Source organism: Genypterus blacodes, unplaced genomic scaffold (genome assembly GCF_046128005.1).
Source record: "Genypterus blacodes isolate CSIRO-AG114 ecotype Tasmania unplaced genomic scaffold, CSIRO-AGI_Gbla_v1 ptg000043l_1, whole genome shotgun sequence".
Lineage (NCBI taxonomy): Eukaryota > Metazoa > Chordata > Actinopteri > Ophidiiformes > Ophidiidae > Genypterus > Genypterus blacodes.
The window spans coordinates 117173-130153 of NW_027466856.1; the positions used below are offsets into that span (position 1 = coordinate 117173).

General features: G+C 51.0%; 1 protein-coding gene across 5 annotated transcripts in view; it reads left to right on the forward strand.

Moving 5' to 3' along the window:
- Positions 1-12981, forward strand: part of vangl1 (VANGL planar cell polarity protein 1) — a 31563-nt gene that overhangs the window by 12354 nt on the left and 6228 nt on the right. For 4 of the 5 annotated variants that reach the window (XM_076148814.1, XM_076148815.1, XM_076148813.1 and 1 more), the window contains 3 exons: positions 2537-2663; positions 11109-11540; positions 11633-11808. In XM_076148814.1, coding sequence (XP_076004929.1) covers positions 2537-2663; positions 11109-11540; positions 11633-11808 — 735 coding nt within the window. Of the gene's footprint in view, positions 1-2536; positions 2664-6919; positions 7150-11108; positions 11541-11632; positions 11809-12981 lie in introns of those variants that run through there. The other variant, XM_076148816.1, reaches the window with a different exon arrangement.

Here is a 12981-nt window from a genome sequence, read left to right on the forward strand (position 1 = left end):
CCACTCTCCGCTCATTTCCCCTCCGCCGCCCAATTAATGACCCTAATCATCGGACGGCATCTGACTGATGATCCCTCCCAGAGGAATAACCGTCGCTCCAGTTATGATGATGGCCATAATAATATTTAAAGTAACAATGATAGCTGTCATATATTTAAAGGCGGCCATCAATCTCCCGATCTTCCCCGGTTTATTAGATAGGAGTCTGTAAACGGCCGCAGGCTCCAGTGAAAGAGCCGCTAATGGAAAAGGCTTCTTCTCTTTTTTTTTCCCACAAAGGATTGTGTGCTTGTTGAAGCCAGGACGATAATACACACTCGCTGTTTAAGCTCTAAATTGTGGAGTAATATCAGGAGTAATTATGGGATGACGGTCGTGTGTGTGTGTGTGTGTGTGTGTGTGTGTGTGTGTGTGTTTTACGTTTTGTGGCGAGGTGGGCCAAGTAACATTACCCTTGAGAATATGAGGTGGATCCAGATGATCAATTATGAACTTATTTATGTTTTTAACCATATTTTTAAGGCCATAGACAGCCACTCAGACGGCTTGTCTTTCAACCGATGACGGTACAGCCAGCCGTCAAAACACACACAGAAATGCAGGTTTTGGGTGTTATTGCAAGTAAGAGAGACATGTTTGTTCAGGGTCGAGGATTTCTTGTCCACAAACTGAAATTGTGCGAGAAGTTGGTTGCTGTTGTGATCGTCTGTAGGAAATGTGTGTTCTCATATCCAAGGCTGGAAAGGAAGTACAAGAATAGAGGCGGAAACGTGAGCGGTTAACTCCCTTTTAATGGAAACACTTAAATCCAATAGAGCTGTATTGGGCCGGCGCATGTGTACAGCTGTCAATCACCCCGGTTTCCTCTATTAGCCCTGCAGGCAGGATATCCTGCACATTATGGACGTGTTATGTCACCGTGAGAGAGAGCGGCCATTTAAAGTCCACTGTTGTTGTTTGCAGACACCAGATCTTAATCAGCGATGTCACACTTCATTTCCTTATTTCTTTTTAAATATGTATTAAATCCATTAATGTTGATGGAAGCAGTTTACACAGCGCCTTGAGCTCACGAGTGTTTAAGAGCGCCTTAATGAAGCCTTTAAGCAGCGGCGGTACAAAACCCCTCCTGTGTTGTGTAAATTAGATTTGTTACACTTCTGTTCTAATGTCGCTCACACAAAAGAGGCCATTACCATTCAGCAGCACGCTTACAGGCGGCGGGAAACGCAATTAGCATTCAGCAAAACAAAGAAAAGCAGCGTCGGGGAGAAAGCCTTCATCTCCTTGAGACGTGCGGCGCGTAAAGGTATTTTGAATTGCTGTGTGTGTGTCTTTCTCCTGATGTCCAATATATTTTGTCAGTTATCTCCTCATAATATTGAGTAAATAATATCTATATTAGATCTGACAGCTCTCATAACCAATACCCAGGGAACACAGTGTGCTCAGTCACACACACACACAAACACACAAACACCAACCATTTGAGGTATTTTACATTTTTCCTGTTTGAGCAGTTCTGCAGCATTTTCACCTCAATTTCCTTCACCCATATTCTATATATACTGTGTTTCTATACAACATCCAAGCCGGAGGTGGGGATGAGCAGAGATTAGAGACGTAATGGTGCTGTTGAACTCCCCTTCGGTAATGGAGCTATGGAGGAGAGATGCTGAGCGGAGGATGCAGAAGACTCGCCTCATTGTGCTGTAGGCTACACGGGATTAGGGCGGCGAGTGTCAGCCTGGCTCACGGAGCTCATATGGAGCTCACGGCCTCGTAGAGAAAGTGATGCAGCGATGGAGAGGAGGAGATTAGAGAGGGAAGGATGGGGGGTTTATGTGGAGCAGAGGTCACACGGGCTTCATTGGCGCATTGGTTCATCAAAAATAGTATCGAGAGTTTAATTTACCCAACTTTTGTGGTGACAGCAGTGGGGAGCAGCTCCGGTCTTATCTGGCTCTAACAGACTCTCTATGTCTCTCTGTTCGGTCATGTATGTTTGAAAAAAAAAAGGCCTGTGAGATTATGGTAGAATATGGTCAACAAAAGTCCGGAGAGGTCGAAAGGCTGCGGGTATTAAGGTCATTGTGGATTAAGTTGCTTGATTCATTTACAGGGGTTAGAGACGATAAAAGCCCCTTTCCGCTCACATGTACCAGAACAAAGCAGGACTACCTGGGGCTGGAATGTTCGCCCACTTCCCCCTTCCGCACTCGCAGCCAAGTGGAAGGACAATCGCCACGACAACAACGCTCTTTCTTAAACCCTGAAGTTCCCAGTTGAACAAGAGGCCCTGATCCTCCCCTCCGTCCCATTACAACAAAAAGCTGCTTTGGTGACCGGTAGCATGCGGAGAAGGAAGTAGAAGAAGAATAAGGCCGGGCGTTCAGCTGCTGAGTCGTAAATGACTTGAAATATCCCTGTTCTCCGTCTCTTCAGGAATGACAAATGACAAATATGTAGGTCAAATGTGATGTTTTTGTTCTATGTGTCATCACTAATCTTATTTCTGTGCGTTTGTGTTTTCCAGGGAGCGGAGCCGCGACCGGCACAAGTCTCGCAGTAAAGACAGTCGCTCAGAAAAGTCGGTAACGATCAACACGCCGCCAGCAGAACCCCTGCTGGGCGACTCATCTGTGCGGGGCGAACAGGTTCAGGTAGGGCCGAGCACACATGACCTGCACTGACAGATTTGGCCCTAATGTTTCATCACACTCGTGTATCATAACACAACCCTGCTAGACTGATTTTGACGAGCGTCGGAGCACAATGGGTTAATCAGTCAGTTGTCAAAATGAGGCGGAGTGTTGATCTGCATGGAGCGCTTCAGGCCATCCGGCTTTCCAGGGCCAAAAGGGAAAGTTCTAGCCCGTCACTGTCAGGAAATCTGTTAGCAACAGGATATGGATGTTTCTGTTTCGCCGGTCAGCACAACTTCATCTCCCTCATTTTTGGCCGAGGTGCTGGCTTGCGTTTCATCTCAGTGAGGCAGACAGCGACGCAGGCGTGAGACTGGATGACACAATTGATTCCATAGTTTTCCTTCAGGGTTTCAATTCATCACCCAGACATGTGATGATTCTCGTCTCCAGCTGGAGACAACTCGTCTCAGTTGACGCTGACAGCTTGTAGTCTCCTGGGTCACAATGAGTCAGAGGATCCCCCCCCCCCTCCTTTATGTCTGCCTGTCGCTTTCTTTTAACAGTTTGCAGACAATTTGGATGTTGCTGCTCTGTAGTACCAGATGCTTCCAGATGAATGTTTTCATCAGGTGTTGACGAGCGGTTTGTCTGTCTTTGTGAGATGAAGCCTGTAATTTTTCCCAGTTTGCCTCTCAAGCTGGAATCTCTGGGCACAGAGAGCGAATGACTTTAATGAGAGAAGAAACGCAGCCTGGGTTTCCCCACGAGTGACCCTTGTTCTGCTCGCCTAACAGCTGCCCAGAGCGGTGGCCGTCATCACGTGTCAGGCCTCGTAACGCTAAGGGCGAAAGATGACAAAGGCTCGCACAGTCAGAACAGAACATCCAGCTCTCGCCATCGTTTGCCCTCCCACTTTCCCCTCACCTGTCCTTGGTCCTGGTGAGACTCGTTAGCAGGCGTATGAATGTGTGACTGTGCTCCTTTGTCTGCTTGTGGGTGTGATTTTTAACACTTGACCAGATTTGCCACAGCGCACAGCCGTCCTCAGTGTTTTGCTGTTCATGTCTTATTCATGCCGTGGCCTGCAGGAGCGCCGCTGACAGGGCGGGTAGTGTTTGGCTTTCGTTTGAGTAATCAGGGCCACCAATTCCACTGAGTAAGAGGCTCAGTCAGCACAAATCCCCGTCTCGCTCGCTCTTGCTCTCTCTCTGTCTGTCTGTGTGTGTGTTCGGCGTATGTTCTGCGTGTGTGTGTGTGTGAACTTCATGTCAGTAATCATCAGCATCGTCTCAGCGACTTGCGATGCAGCGGCGAGCTCATTACTCCACTGCTGAGAGTTAATCAGAGCCTTGGCTGACAGCGCGGCGCATAGCTCCAGGCTGGGATGTCCTCGCAATCCGGCGCAAAAGTTTCTCATGGCTGCGATGTGACGCCAATGCCTCGCCGTGGGAATTATGTAAGAACCAAGTCTAGAACTGATTAGAGAGCGGAGGCCGGAGTGTTTTTGTAACGCGAAGAGACTTTTCGAGAGAGAACAAAAGCGTTCTGGACCAGTTGAGAGGAAGCACGAGCTGCTGTTCAGCTCACTGTAAACCGTTTCGATATGTTTCAACACAGCCCTAGCAGCAGGTTCCTCACCTTTTGTGGACGCAGGCCAAAGCTCCAGGCTGTATGCTAATGCTCAACTGCAAATTAAACACTCAGAGTTTTTCTCACAGCGATGACAGTTCTGGCCAAGACAGAGAGATATAGCTCGATGTCTGTTAGGAATCCACCTTTTCTGTGTCTTCCTGCCTGGGTAAAGGATAATGGAGGTGAGTAGAGCCCGGAGCGAGGTATGGATCTATAGGTGGACGGGCAGTAACGGAAGGAATTGGGTCAGTTCATCCCCGGTGTTAGTGTGCGTAAGTGGATACCGGGGGGGGTCGAGAGTCAGAGTTGAATCGGAGTAGCTCGGGTTCACCTCGGCTGCCAGCATTGGAGCTAATGAGTGTGTTGTGGGACGGCATTGTGTGAGGTGTCAAGGAGTAGGAACGCGACACGCTTAATCTATTAAGCATTCTTTGGGAATTAGCACGTACTATCCCAACAAACGGAGGAGAAAGCAGAGCCATGAGTGAGTTTATTTATAGACCGCTTGTGGGCGTTCGCAACGGTCTAGAGACAAAGAATCCAACGCTGTCCGTAAGGTATTGTTGTGTTGTACTCTTCAGCTAATCTTTTATACAATGAGGTATACATTCTGTACAAAGGAGAATGCACTTGTCATATGTAGCCTTGAAGCATACTCTACTGTAGAAAGTGAATGTTGGTATGGTTTTAAAACTTCAGTATCCGTCGTTTTGGGTACATTGATACGTTTGACCCCAGCCCAGTGCTGTGTTTACACAAGCATTACCTCATTTAAGAGGTAACTAAATGGTATACTTTGGAAAGTTTAGATAGTATAAAGAAGAGAAGGCAGTGTTTTTCGAAAATGGGCGTGCAACAACTTTCATCTCTCTCAATTCCCCAACCTCCTGCCCTTTGACCTCGACTCTTTGACCTTCCTCTCGCCCTTCCTACACTTCCGTTCATTCCACCCAATTAACCTCAGCTGCTTGCTTATAATCAGCAGCTGCTCACTGACCGTGGCTCGAACACGGTACGTCTGCATCGGCATTCCATCCTTGTCCGAGAGGTACTAACGTTAGCCATGGCGAGCTCCTGGAGGAAGCGGATGACTTGCGCTCACGTTTGGGATCTCTGTGGTGAGTGCCTCTTGGCTCGGGCTCCATCATCCTGAGCTCCATCCTCCTGAGCTTCATCCTTTATCCCGCTTTGTGCGTGACTGCCCATGTGTGTTCTAAGCTACTCGTCTTGCCTGAGCGTTGTGGGTGGCGGCAGGTAAGACAAACAAAGATGATTGAACTTGGGCAAAGTTTTCTGGCCTGAAGCAAAGAGGGAGGGAGTCCACACACTGAGTTTCTTTCTCCCTCAAGAGGATTTATTGATGCAGTGTTTCGATCAACAACCAGGGGCTTTAATGACGAGGCTCCATGCTGTATCTCTTATTCGTGTACTGCTGTGCACTTGGGTTGGATGTGCTTCCCATTCAGTTTGAAGAACTCTACTTTGGGATCTGCTTGAATGCTTCAGGGTCTTTTCAGAACAGAGTTACGGGGCTGTAGTGTATCGGCACAATGTGAAAGTATCGCATCTTTGTAGCATCGGTCCGTATATTTGTCGCAGAGGCAGCATGTTAAGCAAAGTAGCCCAGATGTTCCTCTTCCTCGCCATGTTCTCCGGCTTTTTCCTGGGGGATCCCAAGTTATATCGCAAGGCCAGATGGGACATGTCTTCCCCCCAGCGTATTCTACGTCTGGCCCTGGGGGAAACGTCCAGGAGGCGTCCAGATTAGATGCCTGAGCCACCTCAGCTGATTGCTTTAAATATGAAGGAACAGCAGTTGTACTCCGATCTTCGTCCCAATGTCCGATCACTAAGTCACAAAGCCAACGACCTCAGCTAGCACATGTGAGTAAGTCACTTGTTGTTCTTTTGACCATGAAGTCAGCCACACACACACACGCACACACACACACACACACACACACACACACACACACACATGCAGGATGACGGTGCAGTGCTCAGTGGGTCAGAAGCAATGCAGCAGAGTGGTGCCGGGCTAAAGAGACGCAAGAGAACGAGGAGGCGGATGAGATTAGATCGATGCCCTGAGGGAAGAGATGGATGAAAGAGAGAGTGATGGAGAGAGCGAGGAGGAGGAGGAGGAGGGTGAATGAGTGGATGGTGATGGCACCTAATTGGTGTGTTATTGTGTTTACTCTGTTGAGGAGGGTGGGGGTACTCAGATGTTTATTTAATGCACTCTCCAGCTCCTCGTTCGCTCCCCTCCTCAGTCCCTCCATCCTTCCTGCTGTTAGGACGTCCCATGTGATCGTCTCCTCACTCTCCTCCCCCGCGATCTCTCTCTCTCTCTCTCTCTCTCTCTCTCTCTCTCTCTCTCTCTCTCTCTCTCTCTCTCTTTGCCTCTCCCCACAAAGCCCCTTTCATCATGTGCCAAAGTGAGTGTACAGTCCCATGCAGTACCTCCTGAGGCATGATGGGAGATATTTCTATCTAAAGACGGATAACGCAGGGTCAAGGCGCAGATCAGCAGAGAGCTGTGTGGGGTGGGGGGGGGGGAGGTCACATGAGCTGCGCGCTCTCACTCACTCTCTCGCTCTCTTACTCTCCGGGATGGAACAAGGGAGGCGAAGCAGCGTCTGAACGCAGGGATGGTGTCGTGGTAAAGTTTGGCGAGCCGTCGATTTCGGGGATGGAGTCGCCACCACCCTTGCCGCCGATGGAGGATAGTGATGAAGTGTTGCAGGTGCTGGAGGGTTGCGAGAGTCCGGGGGGGATGAAGGAAGTGATAGTTACCGCCGTGGAAGACAACGTCAATCCTTTCGTGACGCCGCCGGCCACGTATGGCACGGAACCTAAACCCTGCCAGGTAGGACTGAGCGAGCAGACGGGCCACCAGCTTCCTGTCCCGCTGCTTTACCAATGTACCCACAGGCTCTGGTAGTGTTTGCAACGTTAACTCCAGCGGCACGGCAGGGATACTTCTTTGTGATGATTATTTGGAGAAGCCTCTGGATGTAAGAGGGTCGTGTTTGTGTCCCTCTGATCTCTCACCGCCGCAGTTCATTGATATCTTTATACTTTGCATCAACGCGTCCTCTCTGTGCGTCGCTAATTTGCTCTCCGTACTTAGAATCTCTCCTCTCCTGCGCTGCTGCTCCGCTTCTCTCCTCCCACCGTCTCCAAGTCACTCCTCCATCATGAATATCAGATGGAGGAACTCGTCTAAGTGCTTCCCCGTCCCTGTCCTGACAAGTCTTTGGCAGCGTCTCACACTGTCCGCTGCCTCGTCAAATGCTGCTGAGGACTTTCAAGTGCGTGTCTTCACACACACACACACACACACACACACACATATCTCTTGCCTCCCAGGAGTGAGCAGAGTGCACTTGTTCCTGCACTGTGTGAGGGCTGTGAACAACTGAAAGCAGCCTCTTAGTGGACTTTTTGATTTACTGCGAGGAACAATGGCTGTTATTTATACTTTGGTGGAAAAAGGAACGCGGGCGAAATTCTCTTGTGAAAGCTCAGTAAATCCACTCTGACAGGCGGAGCACAGCGGCTACGTGACCGTGCATGTACTGTGTGTGTGTGGGTGTGTGTGTGTGTGAGTGCTATATATGCCTGCCTCACGTGCTGCAGTCTATATTCATCATATTTCAGTTTGAGCTTCAGGGTGTTCGAGCCTTTTGAACACAAGAACCCTTATAAACAAATCAGTCAAACCCAACATGGACGCCTGTACTGCTGTGTTTCGCGTCCAGGCGAGCGTCTCTGCGGGTGTGTGTGTGTGTGTGTGTGTCTGTGTGTAATCCCAGCCAGCAGCTATCATATTGCAGTACTTACTTTGCAGCCCTGGCAAAGTCTCAGTGTACAAATACTTTGATGGCACATTCTGTCTTATCAGGCTTCTCTTTTGAAACGGCTCGTAACGCGGCCGTGTGTCTGAGGCCGGAAGGAATGCCGTGTAGAAGTTATGGGCCGATGCAGAATTGGTGTTTGTTGACGTTGAGGAGCTTCCCCCCCTCCCCTCCCCTCTTCAGGTTTCACCTCTAAACGCTCTCCACGCTCCCTTTGGTTTCAGTTTCTGCAGGTGGCTGAACAAATTGCCTCCGACTCGCTTTGAAGTGGTTTCCAGCTTTACGGCCTCCTCGTCATTTAAGACGTCGCCGTTGCCGCGGCGTGCTCATGCTTGTAGTGTTTTTTGAGAAAGTGCGACCCGGGGAACAAACCATCCGTGCACCTGCGGAAGTTTAAGGTTTCTCTTAGAACTCCCGTGTTCCCAGGCGCTCCCGTCTCCCTCCCTCTGCTCCTCGCTGCTCGGCCTTCTCTCCTCCTCCCGTCCCTCTAATGATGGAGCTGTGTAGTGAGTTCTTGCTTACAGCCATGTTGAATCGCCTCCCGTGGCAGAGGGTTTGCTGGAAAAGCTTCTCTCGCCTGAATAAATCACTGCTGGCCTTGGAGGGAGCCTGACAGGTGTTTGTGCCGCTGTGTGTGCGCTCACGCTTGTGTGCATGTACACACGCCATATCTGGTTATATGTGGGTTTGTGTGGGCAGCGGTCGGCGGTCGGCGCTCCACTGCCCCCTGCGTTGGCTTCGCTGTCTGGAACAATCGCTCTCCTCTTCCTGTAATTGGCTGTCTGTTATCAACCCTTCCCGTCATCCTTTTGCCCTTCATCCTCTCTCTTGTTTGTTCCCTCGCTCATACGCGCTCCTCCCGCCCACATTCCCGTTGATGAATGGGAGCCTGCCGGCGCTGCTCCGGTGACTGGTTAATCCCAGGAGGAGAATGTGGGTCACTGCTGGATATTTATAGTGAACCTGGCAGAGGGGAAGCCCAGGTACATGTAGGGACCCAACGAGCTGATGTGTGGCTTGTAAATCCTTTTCCTCCGCAAGATAAAAGGGCGTGAAGCAGCGGTGGCGGCGGCGGTGGCATTAGCCAGTGACGGGTGCTGATTGGCTTATCCCAGATGCGAGCCCCGTCTCCCCCAGGTGACCTGTAGGCAGACGCTGTAGTCCATAGAAACACTTTTCCCTGCTACAGCTATTGATTTCCTTTAACACACACACACACACACACACACACACAGATCATGGCTCGCCTTCACCAGACAGTCAGACAGGATTAAGACTTGATCTGTCAGCAGTTAAGTCTGCAGGCGAAGGTCAGCCGGTTCACCGTTCAGCCGTGGAACCTTTGGCTTAAATGAATGCAGATTAGGTTTGTTTGTATCTTAACACAGTGAAATGTCACGGCCCTGGAGGGACCGGGCCACATCTTCACCCTTTGACCTTTTGAACCCAACCCGTGCATTCCTCCCGTCTGCTTTACTGCTCATGAGGTCCGTCGGCCGCCAGTCTGCATGTTTTCCTCGGGTTATCTAGAGCGACTCAGAAGGTCAGACAGAGTTAGAGTGAGGCTGGACTTTATCACAGAGACTCCACACGGGCCAGACGTAGCGAACGCCGCCCGGGCGGAGACGCAGAAAGAGGCTCGGCGAGGCTCAGAGTCTCATCTACGGGGAATCCTTAATTCGATTTACAGTAAAGGCGCCGATGTACAGATGATTAAACAAATGCAGAGCTCCATTAGGCCGGAGAGCAGAGTTGTAAAAATGCCCCCGAACCAAGGAAGAGAAACGACTCTCAGGGGCTCGGTGAAAATCTAATCAGCAGCTCTAAATTACTGCACGGAACAAGCGAGCTCCCACGGTCGATCCACCTCAGAGCAGCTGGGGTGAGATGTGTGTGTGTGTGTGTGTGTGTGAAAGAGGGAGGAAGAGCGGAGAACACAGACCTCAGTGACCCAGTTAGGGATGTAAGGTTTCCTCCAAGTGGTGACATTTTGGGTCTGGACGTGGCTTTGAGGCAGCGGACGTGGTTTAACTCCTCGCTGCTTCTTCTTCCCTCGACCGCCGTACGTACAGGCGTTGGTTGATAACACGCGTGTGTATTAGCCAGAGCGCTCTATTAATAGAAACGCCAGTGCGCTCAGTGGTTTTCCTTCCAGATTCAACCTGAGTGCTCTGCGTACGTCCTCCCTTTGTTCTGCTTCATTGCTTTCTCTGCTGTTTCCCCCCCTTGAGGCCCGTGGGATACGTCTACTCCCCGCCCCAATGCACCATCTTCCTCCTCCTCTTCCTCCTCCTCCTCATCTCTATCTCCCCACTTACTCCAAATTGATCATAATGCATCCTCCTCCCTGATCCCCATTGCTCTCTGCTGCTGCTTTGCCTGCTGATGTCACCGCTGTAACCGCTGGCGACGGCGATAAGGTTTTAATGCTTCCCCGAGCCGACAGAGAGGGTCACTATCTGCTCTGGGGGGGGGGGGGGGGGGGCGGAGCTCAGATACTCGCCGGTTAACACGGGGCAGCTTGTTATGACTACGCTGTAAGAGAGTCTCTTATCTCGTGTTGTTCTAACGCGCCGCTCCGCTCCGCCGCCGCTGAGCCTCATTATCATGCGGATGCAGTCAGACTCCGACGTCAGCGTTGCCCAGTTGGCGGCTCGCTCTGTTTACTTTTCCTACTTCCCATTTTGCTGTTCCCTTTCTTTCTCACGTGCTTGGAAACTGCCCTCCCTCACCTCCCCTCTGCTGAGCCCACGCTTCAGGCCAGAGCAAAGAAAACAAAGAGGCCACACTCATTTTGCTCCTGACTGGATTTTCTGCTATTGTTTTAAATTTTCCTCACCGTTTTGTCATAATTTGCTGTTACAGATTAGTCTCTCGTAACCACTGCCCTCACTTCTCATGCCAAAAAAGATCCACCAGTCGACCTGAGGGTGGCGCCGTAACAGTAACTGTGTGTTTCCTTTTCCAGGATGATAACTGGGGCGAGACCACGACGGCGGTCACCGGCACGTCGGAGCACAGCCTCTCCCAGGAGGACATTGTTCGCATCACCAAGGACCTGGAAGATAGCGTGGGACTGGACTGCCGCCGTTACTTCACCCTGACCCTCGCCGTCATCCTGGGCCTGCTGGTCTTCCTCACCCCGCTGGCCTTCCTCGTGCTGCCCCACCTGCTGTGGCCGGAGAAGCTGCAGAGCTGCGGCACGGCCTGCGAGGGGCTCTTCATCTCCGTAGCCTTCAAGCTGCTCATCCTGCTGCTGGCCGTCTGGGCCCTCTTCTTCCGGCCGCCGCGGGCCGGTCTTCCGCGGGTCTTTGTGTTCCGGGCGCTGCTGGCCGTGCTGGTGCTGCTGTTCGTGGTCTCTTATTGGCTGTTCTACGGCGTGAGGATACTCGACTCACAGGTGAGCGAAGGAGAGGAGCTGCTCTTACATTTACAGTAACCTGCTCGGCCTTGACTGCATCCTTCTCTCTTTGTCTCCATGCCGCTCTCCAGGATGAGAACTATCAAGGCATCGTGCAGTACGCCGTGTCCTTGGTGGACGCGCTGCTCTTCATCCACTACCTGGCCATTGTCCTACTTGAACTCCGGCAACTCCAGCCGTGCTTCTCTGTGTGCGTCATGCGCTCCACAGACGGAGAAACCAGGCACTACAACCTGGGCCAGCTCAGGTGAGATCCCACTCTGACACGCTCTCTTAATGTTTCTCTGCTGGTGAATGTGTTCAGTCAAAGGCTTCACAAAGGCCAAGAAGCATGAAGGAATGTTATCAGGACATGTGTACGCACAGATGAAGAAGCGGGGGCATGAGAGGAGCAGATAAGACTGAAGGAAGCAGGCTGATAGGGAATAAAGTGCAGAGTGCTGGGAGGGCAGGGGAGAAACTGGGACACCTCGAGTTAGAAGAGGGAAGAGAGAGGCGAACCTGAAGGGAAAGAGAGACGGAGGAGAGCCAGAGAGGGAGGGAGTGAAGGAAGAAAGTGAAAACAATAGGGCCTGCAGGGAAAGAGGATGATGGTGAAGAGGAAGCAGCACGCCTGGAGAAAAGAGGAGCAGGGATAAAGAAACTTCAGAGGAGAGAAAACAGAGAGAGAGAGAGAGACAGAGGGAGAGATGAATAGTTAATGGAAGGTGATGTGGCAGAATCTTAAAATGTATGTGAGAGAGATGTGTGTGTGTGTGTGTGTGTGTGTGTGTGTGTGTGTGTGTGTGTAAGAAGGAACAGCTCTGACTTGACTAACCAGGTTTTTATGACCCTACTGTCTTGACGCCATGCTGAGGACAAACAGATCAGATCTTCTCCTGCCTCTCTCACACACACACACACACACACACACACTCTTGCTCAAGGGCTGCCGTAAAACGCCGGTGGGTTTATTGATGACCCTCTTCCAGCGACTGAGTGGAGGATGAGTCATGAGCCTCTGTCCTGCTGCAGAGCTGAAGGTTCTCTCCTCTCTGTAGGAGCGACCGAGGGGAGAGAGACATCTGAACGTCTATGGCCTCAAAATCAGCCTATAGTGGGCGGAGCTTCACTGGATGATTGATATAAATACAGTTTTGACTTGATCAGGCACAAAAGCCAACATGGATCTATAAACTTATCACTGAATTGAACCTTTTGGCAGAACCAGGTGTGTGTGTGTGTGTGTGTGTGTGTGTGTGTGCCTGTAGCCTTGGGGGTGTTGTCCTTTTGTAAGCGGTGCCATTCATGGCAGCTTTGCCGGTGGCGCGCCTGGCCTCGCTCCGTTGTCGCTCCGTTGTCGCTCTTGTTGTCGCTCTGTCTGTGGCTGTAAACACACAGCTCATTAGTGCTCCCTGCAGACCGGAGTGCAGCATCTGGT